This window comes from Dermacentor andersoni, chromosome 4 (genome assembly GCF_023375885.2).
Source record: "Dermacentor andersoni chromosome 4, qqDerAnde1_hic_scaffold, whole genome shotgun sequence".
Taxonomy (NCBI): Eukaryota; Metazoa; Arthropoda; class Arachnida; order Ixodida; family Ixodidae; genus Dermacentor; species Dermacentor andersoni.
Genome location: NC_092817.1, coordinates 89,258,856 through 89,276,906, shown reverse-complemented (window position 1 = coordinate 89,276,906; position 18,051 = coordinate 89,258,856). Strand labels below are relative to the sequence as shown.

The window sequence follows — 18,051 nt, the reverse complement described above, 5'->3', positions numbered from 1 at the left end:
TCATGCCACATCAACCACTTTGCAATTAATTCATTCCCAATGCGTCAGCAAGTTCGAATCACCTTCCCTGATCTGTCGTCCAAATATCTGATAATTCTGAGTTAAGGCATGCTTTAACTAACCTTCTGTTGTCGTAAACACAAGAAATTCTAGCATTGGCATCATTTTTCTTTTTGCTTCGCCCATTTGTTTTTCTTGATCACAACAGCCTTTTTAAAACGGGTGTTCCTTGTTTTGTAGGCATATATTACTGCTTCGAGCGTAGTTTCCCTTTTGTTTCTTTGTTCCAAAAGGTCTATTTATGATTTCTAGGCTCATCTGTTTCTCTTTTTTTCCTCTCCTTGTACAGCCTTTAGTGTATTCATGTAACCCTATATATATATATATACTTAGTTTCATGTAAATTTAGTACTGTCTTTTTCTACTTTTTCGAATGTAACCCACTCCCCTCTATAATACCCTCGAGCCCTGAGGGTAATCAAATAAATAAATAAATAAATAAATAAATAAATAAATAAATAAATAAATAAATAAATAAATAAATAATTAAATAAATAAATAAATAAATAAATAAATAATCGGTACGGGAAAACTGTCCGGTAAACATAAACAGTGTCGACATAGGTAACGACATAGTAGCGTGCACGCATAGCGGGCTACATTATGGTGCCCCTTTTTTTATAGTTCTCTGGCAATAAAACGAGTAACCGATCGGCCTAAGAATTGGCCGCGATGCTATGCTTCTGGTATACTGTAAAGCTCTGTTCTCCCACCATACTGATTGAACAGAAAACTTAATGACAGAACAGATCACGGCGCTATACGAAGAATCAGAACGAAGTAATAACGTAAGCTCTGTGCGTAACAAACGCTATGAAAAGAGGCTCGCTCGGGAATAAAACACGCGAAGCGAGCCGTTTCGAGGGGTAATCGAGAGTTTTCCGGCGCGTGTCAAACAAGCCTGACGGATGGCTTCGGAGAAACGTGGAGATTTCGGGACTCTTTGAAGCGATTTATAATTGCTTTCCTCAGATTGTGGTGACCCAGAACGTCTTCCATATCTTTTTAGTTTCACCAATTTTTATTCGGGTGGGCCGGAAACAAAGCCGTTTTACGTTCCCAGTCTGTTTAATTGATTGCGGTGTCAAAAAAGTGTTGTTGTTATTTTTGCAGTTGCGTCGCTTGAACTTATTACGGCGACTCTTTGAAATATGTAAAATTAAAAAAAAAAGGTAGGGGGTTGAAGAAGCCACACAACGTACTGGTCTTCACACTAGAGCAATTTTAAAACTTTTCAGCGTATAATTGTATTGTGCGGGTGTATGCGTAACGGCTTTCAATCATCTGCGGCTAAAAGAAACCGCTGCTTCGGAAACTTCGTGTGCAAATAGAAAAAAGAAAGAAAGAAAAGTTATGGATGTCCAGCGTGGTTGTCGCTCACGCTACTGCACACAATTTAGGAGTTCGTGTTCGACGAAGGTAGCCATACCTCATTTAGGCCACAAATGTTCTTCAATTCTTGAGAATTTTGTCCAGTATTGAGATGCACAACGCGCAGTTGCGTTGTTCTCTCATCAGAGGAACAGATGGTTGCTATTCTAGCAGCGTTATCTTTTTTTGTCTTGTTGTAACTGGCATAACTTCCATATTCAGCGTTTATGCTTCCGGAAGTGCAAGTTTGCAGATGCAGGTTGGACGTATGTGTACTAATTTCAATAACAAAACTTTCGCACGCAAGGTATTTGTGCATTCTCCCTTTCCAGCGATTGCTTGAGTTCACGTGGTTATGAGACAGTCCTGTATTTTGATGCCACAGTGAACTTCAGAGCACTCGATCGAAAACCCTAGCAATGATTATTTAAATTCGGTTTATAGTGCACTACCCCCTTATTGGAAGATGAACTTCCGCCAACTAGCCCAACTTGCCGATCTACTGAAAATAACGGATCTACCTATTTCGTACGCTTACAAAAATTACAGAAATAAAGACACATATTTCTCAACTTCTAATAAAAACAATAAAAAAGTCAAATACATTTATAGCATTACGAAAAATCGATGCTTGATACAGATGGCTGCATAGGTGGTATGCAAACATATGTTTTCTTTTTTTAATTTAGATGCTCTTGCATATTCACAGACAAGCCATCTATGTTTTCTTCTTTGACAGGCGATGCAGTGGGTAAGAGGGATAAACAATTGAATAAGGGAGCTTGTAATTTTCAATATGTGTTAGGTACGAAACTCTTCTTGGGAAGTTAACGTGTGTCATTACGTTATGGCACTAACCTAAGCAGAGCGTTTATGAAACAAGGCCTATGATTCAAACGGTGCGGATGCTAGGCTTGGCTGAGCTCGTTTTTTTTATTACCACGCGCGATTATGTGAATCCTGAATCAGAATATGCAATTTTTCCGTGGGAAATGATCCTTTCAAACGAGATATTTCTACCACATATTGTGTCATGTTTCTGAAATGCGGAAATCTACTCTTATCTACAGTAGAGTCACACGACAGAATAGATGGAGAGCACTTACGAGGTGGCCAAATTTAGTTTACGTGATACACACAGCACGCGAAAAGTGCACTTATATATTAACTTGAGGGAAACTAGCGAAGGTATACTTGCATGTCTCAGTTCTATAGAGCCGGAGAACAAACAGAAGATGTGCTATCACCGGATCATGTACATACCTGAATACCCCATCTTTGATACAACGAAACTTGTACTCCTAAGAAAAATCTATTATACCTCTCAGAAAGATTAGCAAAATAAAGAATACGCCATGTCATGCTCTGCTCATCTGACGCCGTGCATTATGCGTGGCGGCAAATTCCTGTCCTTGCAACCGAGCTAAAAAGAAAGACCCACACGCGAGAAAGCGTCTCCAATTTTGATTTCTACAACTAGCGTTCGCATTTCTCTTAGTATATTAGGGCTGTCTCTAGATTCGTTAGATATTTTTTTGACGCAGTACGGTCGAACTCTTGTGTACACCAGCCGCGTTGACCTGTCCTTTAATTTTTTTAAATATTATTTTGCTTATTGACCTGTGCTAACATTACTAAGGCTCGTTGCAACGTACTAGCTAGTTTATATATGCATCATTTTAAAGGTGAAACCGAAGAGAAATACGAATGTAAGCGTGCCACCTAACAACTATCAAAAACCTAAGAATCTGTAAGGTGATACAGCCTCTTGGTTGAAGTCGAACAAGTACACTGTCTTTTTGGGCAAGCTGGGGGTGAGAATGGAAAAGAGGGGGGGGGGGGGGGGGGGAGTCACTGCATACAAAACTATATCGCGTCACCCCTCGCGTGAGGAAAGTTAGAGGAGTGTCGGACTGCGTCGTAACTTTTTTTTTACTTCACTATCATGGGGAATTAGCCCATATGTTTAGACTTCGCATACCCACGGGAACCAGCGATGCCATATTTCTTTAAAGTGTGTCACTAAAGTGAGACGAAAAAGTCACAAAAGCTCCACTTTTCTTTTTGGCATCTAAGGTAGGTGTAGGTGTTTCGGAACACTATAAAACACGCTGGCCTCGCGTAAATAACTTACCGAACCATCTGATGTTCGTCTAGCATCCTTCTGAATGAGGAATAAGCAGTGAATTTGCCACAGCGTGTAGTGGCCTTTTACGTTACTATTAAACTTAAATGACAACGGACGATGACCACGGAAATTTGACGCTTATCATCAGGTTTTCGAGGTTCCCAATGAAGCCAAATTTAAAGTAACACAAGCAGTCTGATCACACTAGCAGGCAAAGGCACTTAGTCCACATTATTCCTGAAAACATACTAGAACTCGAATTAGGAAGGAACAGCGCTAACTAAGACGACCACGAAAGGGAGAACGACACAGGACAAGCGCCAACTTCATCTATCTTTATCCACCGAAAAATCAACAAATCTAAGCAAAATCACACACATGTGCGCAAGGACCATAACGCATCATCTGCCAAACCGTTCAAGAAATGACATATCGCTTTTATATAGGGCCACGAAAGTACCACTAACAAAGTTTTTTTTCTATCTTCTTTATATGGAATGCCTCCAAAACCTCACGTGCCTTTGTATCTCTGCTTCTGCCAAGAATCTTTATCTCTCGAAACTGTGGTTGACACTTCTTGCAGTACAGGCATTGTTTCCGTAGCGAATGTTCTGCTGCCCAGTCACACGCAGTGCAAGTTGCGCCGAAAGATGCGCACCTCCTTCTTTCAGCTACTGCACTTGTTCAGCTGCACGGTCATTTACGCATCTACTCGTTTGGCCCACATAGGTTTTCCCGCAGGTCAAAGGTATTTCATATACCACACCGGTGCAGCACTTTACAAACTGCTTGCCATGTTTTTTGGTGCAGCTGCTCCTAGTACCCTCGCTCGCGACGCGGGCGCATAGCTGTGCTTGTTTCCGAAGAGCCGAAAACACGACTGGGACGCCGTGTCTTTTTGCCACCTTTTTGACATTGTGGGCGATCCTATGCGCATACGGAACCACTTCCGGCTTCGCAGCTTGTTTTTCTTGTGCGCACGGTTTCTTGACCATGGCGCCATTGATTTTCTGCAAGATTGCTTCAGCCACTGCTGTGATAACCGTGCATGGAAACCCCGCGGAAACCGACCTATCAACTTCCTTGTCATAGCTCGCACGCATTGCATGCTGACATGATTTCACTAGAGCAGACTCAAGAGGAAGTTTAGAAATTGAACGTTTTACAGTTTTTCAATGCGCCGATGCATAAGGAAGAAGCTCCTTTCGTGACCCGTGACCGTCTTTAACTTCCATGACCCTCTTTAAAAGGGAAATGTCATATCTTGAACGGTTTGGCAGATGATGCATTATGGTCCTTACGCGCATGTCTGTGATTTTCCTTATATTTGCTAATTTTTCATTGACTAAAGATGGATGAAGTTGACGCGTGTCCTGTGTCGTTCTCCCTCTCGTGGTCGTCTTAGCGCTGCTCCTTCCTAATTCAAGTATGCACCAAATGAATGTTGTTCTGAAATTCTAGAACTCGGCTCTTCTGAAAGGGTAACGAAGTTCTCCAAGGGGCGCAAGGTCACATTGTAAATCGTCGATTAAAGATTTGTGACCTTAAAAAGGGCAAACACTACACTTGCCCCTATTGGTCCACCTGAAGGATGTTTGTTGTGCGCTTGTTTGTCCAAAAACGCATGCAATCAGGAAGCAATGTGCCAAGGCTCGCGTGCATGAGCTCAGCCACTCCTACTCAGGCGCCTTTCCGCTGTCGGCCTATCTTATTGATACACCAGCTTCGTTTTAAATCACAATAAAATTTGTAAATGCCCACCAATCGAGCGCATCTATTGAAAGTGCAGAACCTGTAGCGTTAAGTCTCATTCAGATCGGTTTCGTAAATAATAATAATAATAATAATAATAATAATAATATTAATAATAATAATAATAATAATAATAGTAATAATAATAATAATAATAATAATAATAATAATGAAAACATGCATTCAGTGAACACACGGTGAATCCTGTCAACGCAGCCCTTGCTTCACCATGGTCACCGAGTCTACGCGTCATACAGCCAATATCGGCCCCTGACATGCAGCATGCTGACAATAAAGCGCATTCTAGAGGGCTATTTTGGAAGCCAGTTTCCTGACTTTGAAATCGCTAAGACGTCCGTTCATGTCGCTCAACAACATCGCAGGTCACTAAAGAAAAAGAAAAATAACATATTGGTTAACGGGCAAGACAGTCGTTAGATCTAGCGTTGCTAAAGGACTGACGGGAACGGCTCACATATTTAGCCTGCACTAACTTGGAGATCAATCCACAAGAAAAAGAAAGCTAGAAACCTAGATACCCGATACAGAAAAGCGGGGAAAACTTCCTAAGGAAGACATTGTATTCAAAACGAAGGCTCAAGTCCCCTTTGTGTATTTATGACTTTCTCCACGCTGGATCCGCAGGCGAGGACGACCGGAGCAGAAACAGCAAGACAGGCAGCCGCGACATGGTGGACATGGTGCTGCTCAGCAAGAAGCTTCACTCGTCGTTCGACGAGACGAACGCCAAAAGCTTCTACCCGTCGCCGCCCCGGCTGACGCAGTCTCAGCAGCAGCAGCAGCAGGCGCAGCAGCAGTGCCTGTCAGCGGCACAGAGTGCGGGCCAGCTAGCCTCAGCGGGCCAGGAGTTTGACGACGCCAATAGCGACTGCGACAGCGTGCCTTCGAACGGCGGCGGAGACGGCCAGCACAGACATCACCACACATACGACGTGCCTTTTCACGTGCGAAGGGTGAGTCCAATGAAGGGTGGCGCAATGCATGCTCCGCCAAATACCTTTTTCTGTGCTTAGTCCGGGGTGAAAACGTGTAACAGCTGCTGGACAACGAAACGCGACTGAGAAAGACGAAGCGCTGACTTTCAACTAATATTTTGTTGTGTGCAGAGCAATATATGCAGGGGCTCGGATATGCAGGAGAGAGAGGAGAACATATAGTACTATAGAGTAGGATTGGAACGGTATAGTGGGTTGCCCTCTCCAGCGCTTTCTAGTGGGTCTTTCTCTTCAGCGCTCTTCCTCGGAAAACGCTGCTCGTGCTAGGAGTCAGTGCCCTGCTCTAGCGGTCGGTCCCAAACGCCGGTGACTAATAAACGCCTTTACAAGTGGTGGAAGGTGCTTCGGCCTACAACGGCCATCCTGGAACTTCGATCTCGTACCCTACGCTCAACCATGCCTGAAGACGCATCCCAGAAAACCTCCTCCGCCCATGATGTGTTCTGGTGTGTGCTTCGTCACAGGGACCCTGCCATTTTCAGCGGCGCGAATGACACCGACGCTGAGAACTGGCTGACGACATATCAGAGGGTAAGCGCCAACGTCAACTGTTACGACCGCCCCCAAACTGAGCAACGTGCTCTTCTATGTCGCGGGTGTCGCCAGTCTCTGGTACAACAACCAAGAGACCGACTTTCCGACGGGGTCCTCGTTCAGGACCTCCTTAGTGGCTGTGTTTGGTCGCCCTGCTTTGCGCAAGCTGCGAGCGAAATCGCGTTTGCGAGAACGGGCACAGCAGCCGGGCGAATCATTTACCAGCTACATTGAAGATGTACTGGACTTGTGCAAGAAAGTCAATGCGACGATGTCGGAATCCGACGAAATCAGAAATGTCTTAAAAGGGATAGAGGACGATGCTTTCAACATGCTACTTGCCAAGAATACTCAGTCGGTGACAGATATCATCACTCTATGCCAAAGCTACGAGGATCAACGTAGGCAGCGCTCGTTGACCCGTCGCCCTTCCTCGCGCGGCGACCTCATTGCTGGTCTGGCTACCATCTCCGACCTGTCAGCGTTGCTTGCTGAAATGAAAGCGTTCCTTCGGGAGGAAGTTGGACGCCAGCTCTCCTTGATATCCTTCGCGCACCCGTCGCATCTCCAACAGTCTGCATCCAATTTTATGCCTCCGCCCCGTCAGGCGATCGCGCAGGAAATTGCCGAGGTCTTGCCAGACCGGCCCCATCATTTTCCTGCGGCTGCTCCGGTAAGCTGAGTTGACGTCGTTGCACGGACCCAACCACTCTCTCCATGTATGCTTCCCCGTTGTGCCAGTGTCGTGGATCGGCCCTAACTGAAGCCCGCCATGCAGTCATATCAGCAGCCGCCTCGTACTACGCGTCCTATGACATGGATGGGACCTGCTCTAGCGACCGTTTTTGGCTGCGCACGTTTTTGTAACGGTGTGCAGCCGCCTAGCGCCGCACCACCCGTGACCAGCCAGCCCAACCACCATAGAAGGGCCTAATAGAAAGCGCTGGAGAGGACAACCCACTGTACCGTTCTAACCCTCCTCTACAGTAATAGTACATTGTCAGAAAGATAGCGATGATGGATAATCTGGAAGCCATATTACTAAATGGTTGCTATCATCCACATGCAAGGTGCGCGAGTTCCTTCGTGAAGAGCGATATTGAAGGCACACTCACGCACATATCGCCTTTCTTGTCGATGCAAAAGGCCTCGTATATCTCAGGTGCATGCTGGTCACCATATCACCTTAGTATTTTGCATTTGTCAAACAATGCACGACAACCACACCGGGAACTATGCACGGCTAGGTGGCTGCGAACACACCCCTTCATCAAGTTTGAATGCTCTCTGAGGCGGTCAATAATACAACGGCCAGTTTGGCCGATGTATCATCGACCGCAGGAGAGGCAGGTCTTGTATTCTCTCCCTCCTGCCTATTCAAGCCCCTGTATATATTGACGTGTGCGCAATAAAATACTGGTTGAAAGCCAGTGCTTCGTCTGTCTGAGTCATGTTCCGTTGTCCAGCGGTGTTACTCGTTTTCTTCAGACATGTACCAATAAGCCCGGGTTAGCACGTTATGGTAATGCAGGGAGCAATCAGATAGGTAGATGTTTGTTATCTAATGAAAACCAAAAGCACTACTTTTTTGGTGAATTCAGGAGCTGGGCTTGACAGAATATGGTGTGAATTCAAATGCAGATGACGGTGATACATACACTGAGAGTGCCGCATTGACTATGTCTTACAGGCTGAGTATATTCGTATTAGCTGCAGAGACAGTGTCTTTTGTGACTTGAGTTTGACAGCAACTTGTGCTGAATGTTATGAATTTTTTGTTAATGTTTTTCAAGCTGCTGACATCATTGAACCAAGACAATATTTTTGTTACCGACTATTGAGCTGATATCGGTGGGATGCTTGTGGTGGATTGTGTCCGATTGGTGAAATTGCAGCAGGGGCTGATGTTACTGCTGCGTTTCTTTCTGATTTTGTATTACTGTGCATGCGCGTTTGCGAAAACCGTTCCACTACCGAAATACGTTCATTTCCCGTTACGTTGTTATCTTTTAGTCAAAGTAAATGTTGTTTTTGGAAAAGCCCTCGGCTATACAGTTGTGGGTATTTGCATCTAGATCCAAAGAATATGCACAGTCAATGAACGAATAATTTCTGCTGGCTATAGAAAATAAAACACTTTCGTCGTCAAGAAAGAAACATACCTTCTTAGGTTAAAAAAAAACACAAATTTGTGACGTCGCACTAATCTCATCGACATTGTAGCGAGGGTGTAATTTCAAAATCCGCGAATGTACCATCTGTGCGACCGAAAGCGTTCTCCTAAGCACGTTAAGCACACATTGCACTGATTTTACAATTGGCGATGTCGAGCTTGCAGCTTGCACTACATGGGCAACTTCTGACACAGAGTGTCAATGGAATTGTAAAACATGCGTCTGAAATAGGGATAAACTGACTCAACAAACTGCTAATGTTTATGAACTCTGATTCACGAAAAAAACGTATTGTGACATTTGTCCTTAATTTCCCACTTCTCTCCCTTTCGCAGTCCTTTCTTTCTCTATATTTCAACGATGACGAGTAGTCAGGCGCGCACCCAAGGGGGGGGAGGGAGGGGGAGGGCCCCCCCTGATATTACGACGCATACGCCCCCTTCCTTTCCCGCCCACGCCACTACTACTCACACACATTCATAAAGCGCCGCCCAAATCAATCTTGAGACTTGACAACTATTCGGTGGTCAACATTTTACTGCCTTATTCACTCCTTTTGGATCGCGGTAGTTATCGGCGTCTCCTGGGATGTGAAGGCCAGTTTCCTCATCAATTCGGTGCCCACGTGATTAGCTCGAGATGCATTCAGTTGCAGGCGTCTATTCAACGGTCACGCGCATCGTTGTTGCTTCGTTAGTTCAACCGTCTTCGTTTAGACTGGTCCAGAGACAAGGAAAGGGATTCAGTTCGTGGTCAGCTGGTCTGTATGCACGTGGAACCAGTTGCGACCCGAGAAAATGTCAATTGCGTTTAACTTTTCTTTTTGTTTCATTATTTCCTCGAGTGACGACTCGCAGCGACGCTGGCAGATCCTCGGAACCGCATACCCGTGATATATGTTGAATAAGGTGGAAAATAAAATATTGCGAGACAGCATCCGTCATCAAACCCTGCAATAACCTTGAAACTCCTAGGCAATATGACTGTCACCCGTTAACTCGTCTGATTTTTCCCTAATTGTACAGCTCTTTTCGTGCAATATTGCCAACTGGAAACAAGAGTCGCAAGGATTTCAGAAATTAAGCGATCTACTAATGGAGAGAGCCAAGGCAACAGCCAAACAGGAAGGAAAAGCAAAAATTAACAAATTTAACCGTTGTTTATACAAATATTTGAGGATCAACATCTTTTTATTTAAAAAGGAAGTAGAGAAAATGCCGCCGGAAGTGGAGGACAATTGTGTGTGTTCTAAATGACGCTTCTACAGTTATCATTCGAGCCGCCTAACGCAGCCGCTTCTCTGATGTGCTTATTATGTAAATCTTTTTCTAACCTTCCGCGGCGGGTGCAGTACGTGTAGAATCGCAGCTTCCTGCGCCATACGCGGTTGTACGCGACTGGCGGCTACGCATCGTTACGTAACTTCCCAAATAACAATACGAGTCGGTTCTGGCACTTCACTTGTTAGAGCCGTAAACGAGGGATCCAAAAGAACTGTGATTGTTCCGGAAATAAGTATTTCTGTATGATTCTTCCAGAGCTATTTAAAAAAACGCTACTATAGTCGGATACAACTTAAGCCAGCCGCTGTTCATCCGTGAGGCTGCAAATAATTCATACTTCAAACTTTTCTGTTACCCAAATAAGGCGGTAACTGCAAAAATAAAATTATTAGCGCGTAATTTTTTTACCTTTCCCCTTGCCTATTATACTGGAACGGCGAATACCTAATTCTTTATTGAACTGAAATAACGTGCTTGCTTCGCTACTACTATTTGTTGTGAAGTTTCACTTCAGTTGGCAGTGAAATTACATGAGTAAGACGGGTTCAGCAGGGAAATGAACTGCACCGCAGACTTTTGAACAGTGAAATGCTCAGGCTCCATACATTTTGTCCATGTCTGTTGCACACCTCATTACTTCCGCAGATGAAAAGACTCTTCAAGAACAGCAGACGCTACGGAGGTATCAAGTATGGCGCCGTTTTGAAAAGGCTGCATGACGACGATTTTGTTTGCTTCTGTGATTGGCTGGCGGAGTAACACAAGTCCGCGCGGTCCGTGTGCCTTTGTTGCCAACTGGTATTTTTTTAAAGTTCTATTCTACTAAAGTAATCTTTATTTTGTACTTTGGCTTCTTTACTTGTTCTTGGCAGTGTTCTTCCTGCGATTCTTTCCTGCGTGACTCCATTTGACGTGGTTCTTTGTTTCCCAAGTAAAGGAGAGGTGTATCGCACAAGCGTACCTTTAAAATACACCTTATTTCATTTCTCTTTTGTGGGTTTACGCGTTTTTATGGCGAATGGTGGGTGCTATTCACATTTGTACTAGTAAAGGTACCCCCCTCTCATTTGCATAGAAAAGTTAGCTTGGGTCGACCCCCCCCCCCCCCCTAAAAGAAATCCTGGGTACGTGCTTGCGAGTAGTACCTGGATTTTAATCTGTTCCACGTGCCATTCTGTCGTATGCTCTCATCCATTAGGTATATTTTTATTTCTCTGCTGTTTTAATGATTCTCATCGGTATCGCATCTCTAAATCTGTATACAGCTACTCGCCCATCTTTACAGTTACTCGCCCATCATACAGTTACTCGCCCAACTTTAAACCAAGCACCCATGCTAAAAGACCTCCAATTCAATTTCTTTGTCACGTTCACGCAAACGGTACCTCAGGCAGCGTTCGCTTGGAACGAGGCTAGATCATCCGTGGGACACGAACCTAATACGCGACCCCTTCTACATGGATCTAAGGCCTCCGGCAGCCTGCTTCGCAAGCACCTGCTTCTAAGATAGGAACGTTGGAGCTTTAATGGAAACTGGAACTATTTGGCTGCCTCCAGGGGCCCGACATCCTAATCCGAATGAAAAAACATAGTTGAAAGTTGAGGCGGCACACGTTCCGTGAAAATTCAATCAGAGCGGACGCAAACTCGCCCACATGCTCGCAAGTGTTTACCGAGTCCTTTTGAGCCCCGTGCTTCTGGCTCTATTGAATGTCTCGTTGGCTCAAACCCGCGTGTTGCTTGCTTAGTTCATACAGGCGCAGTAGGTTTCAGGGCGCCCGAAACGCGCTGGCCTACTTTTCCGAGACCACGCGGTGCCCAGTGAGTGTGAGAGGGTTTATACTGAAGGGAATTAGGCCACGGGCTCACCCTTTCATCCGCGCGTAATTTCGGGCAGGAGTTGCTTTAGGACGAGCAGGTGGATAATTAAATATACAGCAGGGGATCAATGGTCAATTTTAGGCGGGAGTATCTTTCGTACAGCGCTGAAAGTACGTGGATCTGTTGTACGCGGCTTTCTTTGCGAACGCTGTTTATTAGCGTTAAGACTGGCTAGTTTGTATACTGACGTGACAGCAAACAGTGTGAAAGCAGAACTGGACAGTTAAAAAGCTGAATAGCACTGCTCGTCATGTCTGCCACTGAATCACTGAGAAAGCAACCGAGTTGGCGAGGAAAAGGTAAAGTTTAATTAAACTGCCGTTCTTGGCTGGAGACGATGTTGAGTTAAATATTATTTCACTGAAGCAGATAAGTATTTCTGCAAAAAATTTAATGTTCTGGCGTCTAGATCTGTCAGAAAGTCTGACATTTCTTATTTTTTTGTTTAAACACCTGATATGTTTTCGCTCTGCCGTTTTCTACCTCCCTCTCTGATTTCTAACAAGCGATTGGCACAATAGGTTAATTTGTGTATTTCACTTGCAATGGCGGCAGTCTTTCTTTCACTGTGTGATTGCTAACAGACGACTAGGCGAGTAGAATAATTCTATTCAATCTATGTCTTTCACATACAATGATGTAAAAAGCCGAAAATCGCGCTCCTTCGCTCCAAAGGTGTCTGTGCTGAACATAATGATGCTCCCAGTAAAGAAGCTGCGCCATGGAAAAACGAATATCAGTGTGAAAAGTCTCCCTGAAGAAGCATTCAATGTGCAGATTTCGAAATGGTTCATTAGCCATCTACATAAACTATATAAACCGATTCCCCCCTGCTCCCCCTCCCCCTTCTGGACGCTACCTGGGATCCGCCCTGGTTACAGCTATAAAGCTTTTAATTTTGTTTAGTATGTCGCAGAACAAAACAATGACCATTAATGAGGCGGTTAGGAATGGTTCTTTGAACTTACTTTAACCTGAAGCACATAGCGTACTGGAGTAGCATCCTTGACTCCGGTTCACTTGGCGTTTTGCCAAAAGGTCAGGGAGTGAGGTTGGAAAGCGAACCAAATGCTTTCTTCTTGCTGCCGTTGCTCGAACGGAACACGGAACTCTTGCTTCCTCTTATCCCGTCTAGGAGGGTGATAATACTTTTCTTGTCGCCTGACATATAACCTGCACATCTTCGACCGCAGGCTCGACGGGAATGAAAAATATGCTGTCGAGTGTGCATTCATTTTCATTACTTACGTACTCTTGTTTGTGAACCCCTTAGGTACACTCAATCAGCCCTCCTCTGCGGCCTTGTCCCGAGACAATATATCTTTGGTTGGAAGGTCACGTATTGAAGCGTACATCGCGGTAGATCCAAGCATAAGTGCATGCGGTGTAGTCCCTGTACCGAAAAAGTAGTGTAATAAGTACGGCCAAAAATTTTGCACCAGCACTGCACTGCCTGCTGTGGGAAGGAGGGTACCTGGTGCAATGCACGTCATCTATGACGTAGGAGCCGCATGGCGCTCACTATGGTGCTGTAATGCAACGGAGTTTTCAGTCGCTCTCGCCGATTCCACTCATTCATTCCACTCATTGTAAATTCATGCTTGCACACATTTGCACTGCTGTCAGCCGTTCTCATTTAGGCTGAGTCATTTGCAAAAGAAACATTTCTCAATAGAGATGCCCAATTCCGCCTGCTCTGATTAGCGCTGAACAAAATTACCAACGAACAAACATGAGGACTGTGGTCCCTAGTAAATATTCTTGATGCAGTAAATCCACTTTCAAATGAATCACAGAATCAACCTATCCTGTCTCACTTGAAAACAACCATCTTATGCCTGGAAATTTGTTATTTCTTCAAATTTATTTTTTATCCCTTGGCGCAGTTCTCTACCTTTAACTGACAACCCGTTATCTGATCATTGTGTTTTCTTTCCAAAAGTGCACTTCCTTTCAATCGTAACTACGACATCATCTGTCCGGCACGCATTTCAGATTTCCGCACTCTCTGCTACACTTCTTTTGTTCTTATCATTTTCTTTTCCATCTAATGCGGCACTCCAGTAAGTTGCCGAGGCGTATATACGGACGAATGTGCAGCGAATTTAACGTCAGAAAGAAAGAAAGAAGGGAGAGAATCGCCTGCGAGAAAGTCGACAGGAGTAAACGAGATAAATAAAGCGAGCTCACTGAAATAAACTATGCCAAATTGATGGTACCTTCTCGTAGCCCGCTCCATCTCCGTGATTTCGGCACACTACTACATCTATGTATACGCTCAAATCACGGTATACGAGCTTGCTAGCTTCGTGAGACATAAGCGCGACAGCCTCCGTGTCGTGTGTGATTTAGGCTTGTTTTAGCTCATGTTTGACAAAGGCCTTAGCTTTCTCCCGATCTCTGACATATATTATCACTGTTATTACTATTTGTTTTATTTTGTTTTTCTGTCGTCTTCTTTTTTTCAATGAGGCCTGAGTTCCAGAGGTTCAACAATATACGGAAGGGCTGGCGAAGGCCTTTGTCCCCAATGCCGTTTTTTTTTTTTCATGATTATCCGTTTCGATGTAGTAACCCGGGTTGCTTTGGTCGGCGTGGTATCCCGGTTTTCTCTAGCCATAATATTTTTTTTAATTTTTTGTTCCCTGATCTGTGCTAAGCCTGAAGACTCCTGCATAAAACACACCAAACAACCCCTCCTCCCCAACACGTAGCCAAAACTTTCCAGCCGCCACCCATCGCGGCGCCACGGTTCGAGATGATCGGCGTCTCCCCATCGCTCTGCCGGCGGTCGGGACATAAAAGATGTGATGGACGACCCGTTCCTCTTCCCGTTCTCAATCTTTCTTCCTGTTTTTTCCTCTGGTTCTTTCACGCTATACCTCGATCTGTGTTGGTTCACCTACTTTATGGATGGTCGCTTTGTTTTCCTTCTCACCTTGTTTGCTTTGCGGGGCCATTTTGTCTTCGTCCGCCGCTCCGTTCGAAACCGCATCCATTGTCCCGTGTTTTCTCTTGGCCTCCCGTATCGTTGCGGTATAGTCGTACGTCTTCGCGAGCTGTGCGCTCGTAACCACAGTGGTCGCCGCGAACTTCTGTCTCCTGAATCATTATATCGTCAGTGGACACGGTGGCTCTCCTTAGGGAGTACTAGCCTGAGCGAAATAAAAAAAAAAAGAAAGGAAAGTACCAATAAGAACGCCTTAACAACAGAAAATGGAAGCGTCATCGCGACGGGCGCGAGGTAGAGGGACCAGGAAGGGGGGCACGATGAAGACAGAAGAGGGGAAGAGGGGCCATTGGCCGTGGGGTGAGAGAGAGGAGGGGAGGAAGGCGAAGGATGCACCACTCTGTATCGACCAGAAGAGCTGTCCGCGCCATTGTCGTGGGTCCTGGCGCTTCGTCGTCCACACACCACCCGCTCGGCTAGAGCACTGCGAGTGTTTTGTTCGTGCTGTTCCGAGCGCGTTATCTCGTCTCGAACGTTGTAAACACGTGCGTTTGGCAAGCGGTGTCGCCGCATTAGGCGGGCAGAGGGAATGAGCGCAAAAAGAAGGAACGAAAAAAAAGAGGAAAGAAGAAAACAGCGATGGCAAATAACAAGATGAAATAACACGAAAGGCGCAGCACTAAGCAGCGTAAAGAGTGCGAGGCGTGGACAGACATGGTGGCTAAAATATGAGGTTACAACTGCAGCTTACAGTTATAAAGAAGAGACACAGAGAGAAAATAAATACTAATACACTTTGCGAAAATCGATAATGACGCCGTGCCTGCTTTGCGTGGCAGAGAACTCGCGAATTAAATGCGAGCACAACGTTAACCCCGGCCAGTAACAGGAAAAATACGGCAGCCAAACGGGTACTTCGGAGAAAGGAAGAGTTTGGCTTGGTATATGTATATCGCTCCGAGTGGTTCATATGAGCAAACAGTGAAGCGCTAAACGCGTGTGGTCGGTGCATGCAGTCCGTTTTGTTTTTTTACGTAACTCGTAACAGCGAACTTTAGTGCTTGATAGTTTGCATATATATATATATATATATATATATATATATATATATATATATATATTCCCGATAAGCTGCTGCCGCGCGAGACGTGAAGCGGCTAGGGTGCACACACCGCGAAGCGCGCGTCCTTCAGTGCGCGCTTGTCGACGTGCCTGGGTAATTGGAAACCAATAGGCAGCCTCTAAGAGTGTTTACGATAGCGAGGGAAACATCAATACGCGCGCGAACGAACGGAACGTCGGCGAGCGTACGCGTGCAATTTTCCGCGAGCGGCTCTGTAGGACGCTGCATTTCTTGTTGAAGTTTGCCGAACACAGAACGTGCGCCGCGTTATTTTTATAGTTGCTTTCTTACAACTCTTAATTTTTAACGATTGCAGGGCCGGGGAGAAAAGGCTATTTGAAGCCAGAAAACACTGCGACATTTCAGCCTTGTGTCAGTGGTTGTCAGACAAGTTTAGAAACATTTTCGTTGGCCATATTCATCACGGGTGGGGTGTTGTGACACGCTCAGCTGAAGAAAAAGAAAGTCTTAAACTTTGCATACTTAGATAACTGAAGCTGCGAACATTGAACTTTTTTTAATGATGATAGCGGGCAAATGATAACTGGCTGCTCACAGTTATGCAGCAAACTTTGATACAATTGTGCTAAACGTCTGTGGACGTCGCTTAGCGGAACAGATAATTGGGATAGATTGCATTGACCGGAAAGGATGTGTTGGGGTACGAAAGACGCACAAGGTGATAATATAAGAGTGATAAAACGCCACGTCAAGACAAGCTGGGACTGCCACTACGTTAACGGTCCCAAGGAAGAAGTTCCTAGCCGCGATAATGGAACCAATCTATTTCAATAGTGTTCCTTCTTGCGTGTCCTTAGTTGTCCGAACTGCGTTCTGCGTGCGTTATCACCAGCATTAGCCGGACGTGAGCGGTAGACGATAAGAAAGATATGTAATCGAACGAAAGGCATTGTTACTTTATACGGCCCAGCACTGCATTGTCATAATTCACATGTAAGTTATCACATGCTATAGCTTGACATTTTTGCAGGCCGTGTCTTCAATGTTAATATTGCCGTTTGTCATCTCAAAGGCCGTTTGTCCCTACAACTTTATAAAATAAACATAGCCGTAAATGAAGAAGCATGCACATCGTACCTTGTGCCCTGAATCTTCCCAACCTCTTCTTGCTTTCATGTGGCAAAATGCCAAAAGGCACAGCGTCGGTAATACAGTGGGGGACGTAGGCGACTCTCAGTGCTATGACTTTTTGTTTCCATACCAAGGGTCGAAAGCCTTAATGTCGCGTTCTTTATTGACATGATAGAAGGGGGTGTTGGCGCACAAATATGGTGCAATCTTCTTGTCTCGTGAACAGGTGGTATATACAACATACGGTTACGTTACCACATGCAAGTCTAAATGACATAACGAGATTACAAAGAAACTTTGAAGCCATAATGCGAACAATTTCACGTAACACAACGACCTTGGGAAGGTCGGCCTTTCGAGATGACGTCACAGTGAGGGCGTCACAGATAAGCTTTTTCTTATATATAGTAAACATTGGTTTGCCAAGCGCTGAATTTAAAATCTCAATACAGCATGCGGAGTGTGCAGGAGTGCCCTATAGCTTGCGAGGCGCTACAATCTAGAAGTACGTGCAGATGTTTATCATGCTCAACGGGTGACATTGAATGCGGCACTGTGTTGCTATGCAGGATGGCCAGAGTTTAGCAAATTTCCAAGTCTCCGCACGCTCTGGTGACGCCCTTAGATGAACGACCTAATGGTATCAAGACATAAAATTTAACGCTCGGCAAGTTTCCAGTTTCACTG

General features: G+C 45.0%; 1 protein-coding gene across 3 annotated transcripts in view; it reads left to right on the top strand.

The window, feature by feature from the left end:
* LOC126536440 (cell adhesion molecule Dscam1-like) overlaps positions 1–18,051 on the top strand; it is a 549,544-nt gene that overhangs the window by 483,441 nt on the left and 48,052 nt on the right. For all 3 annotated transcript variants that reach the window (XM_050183398.2, XM_050183399.2, XM_055074012.2), the window contains exon 22: positions 5,957–6,285. In XM_050183398.2, the coding sequence (XP_050039355.1) occupies positions 5,957–6,285 (329 nt within the window). The remainder of the gene's footprint in view (positions 1–5,956; positions 6,286–18,051) is intronic.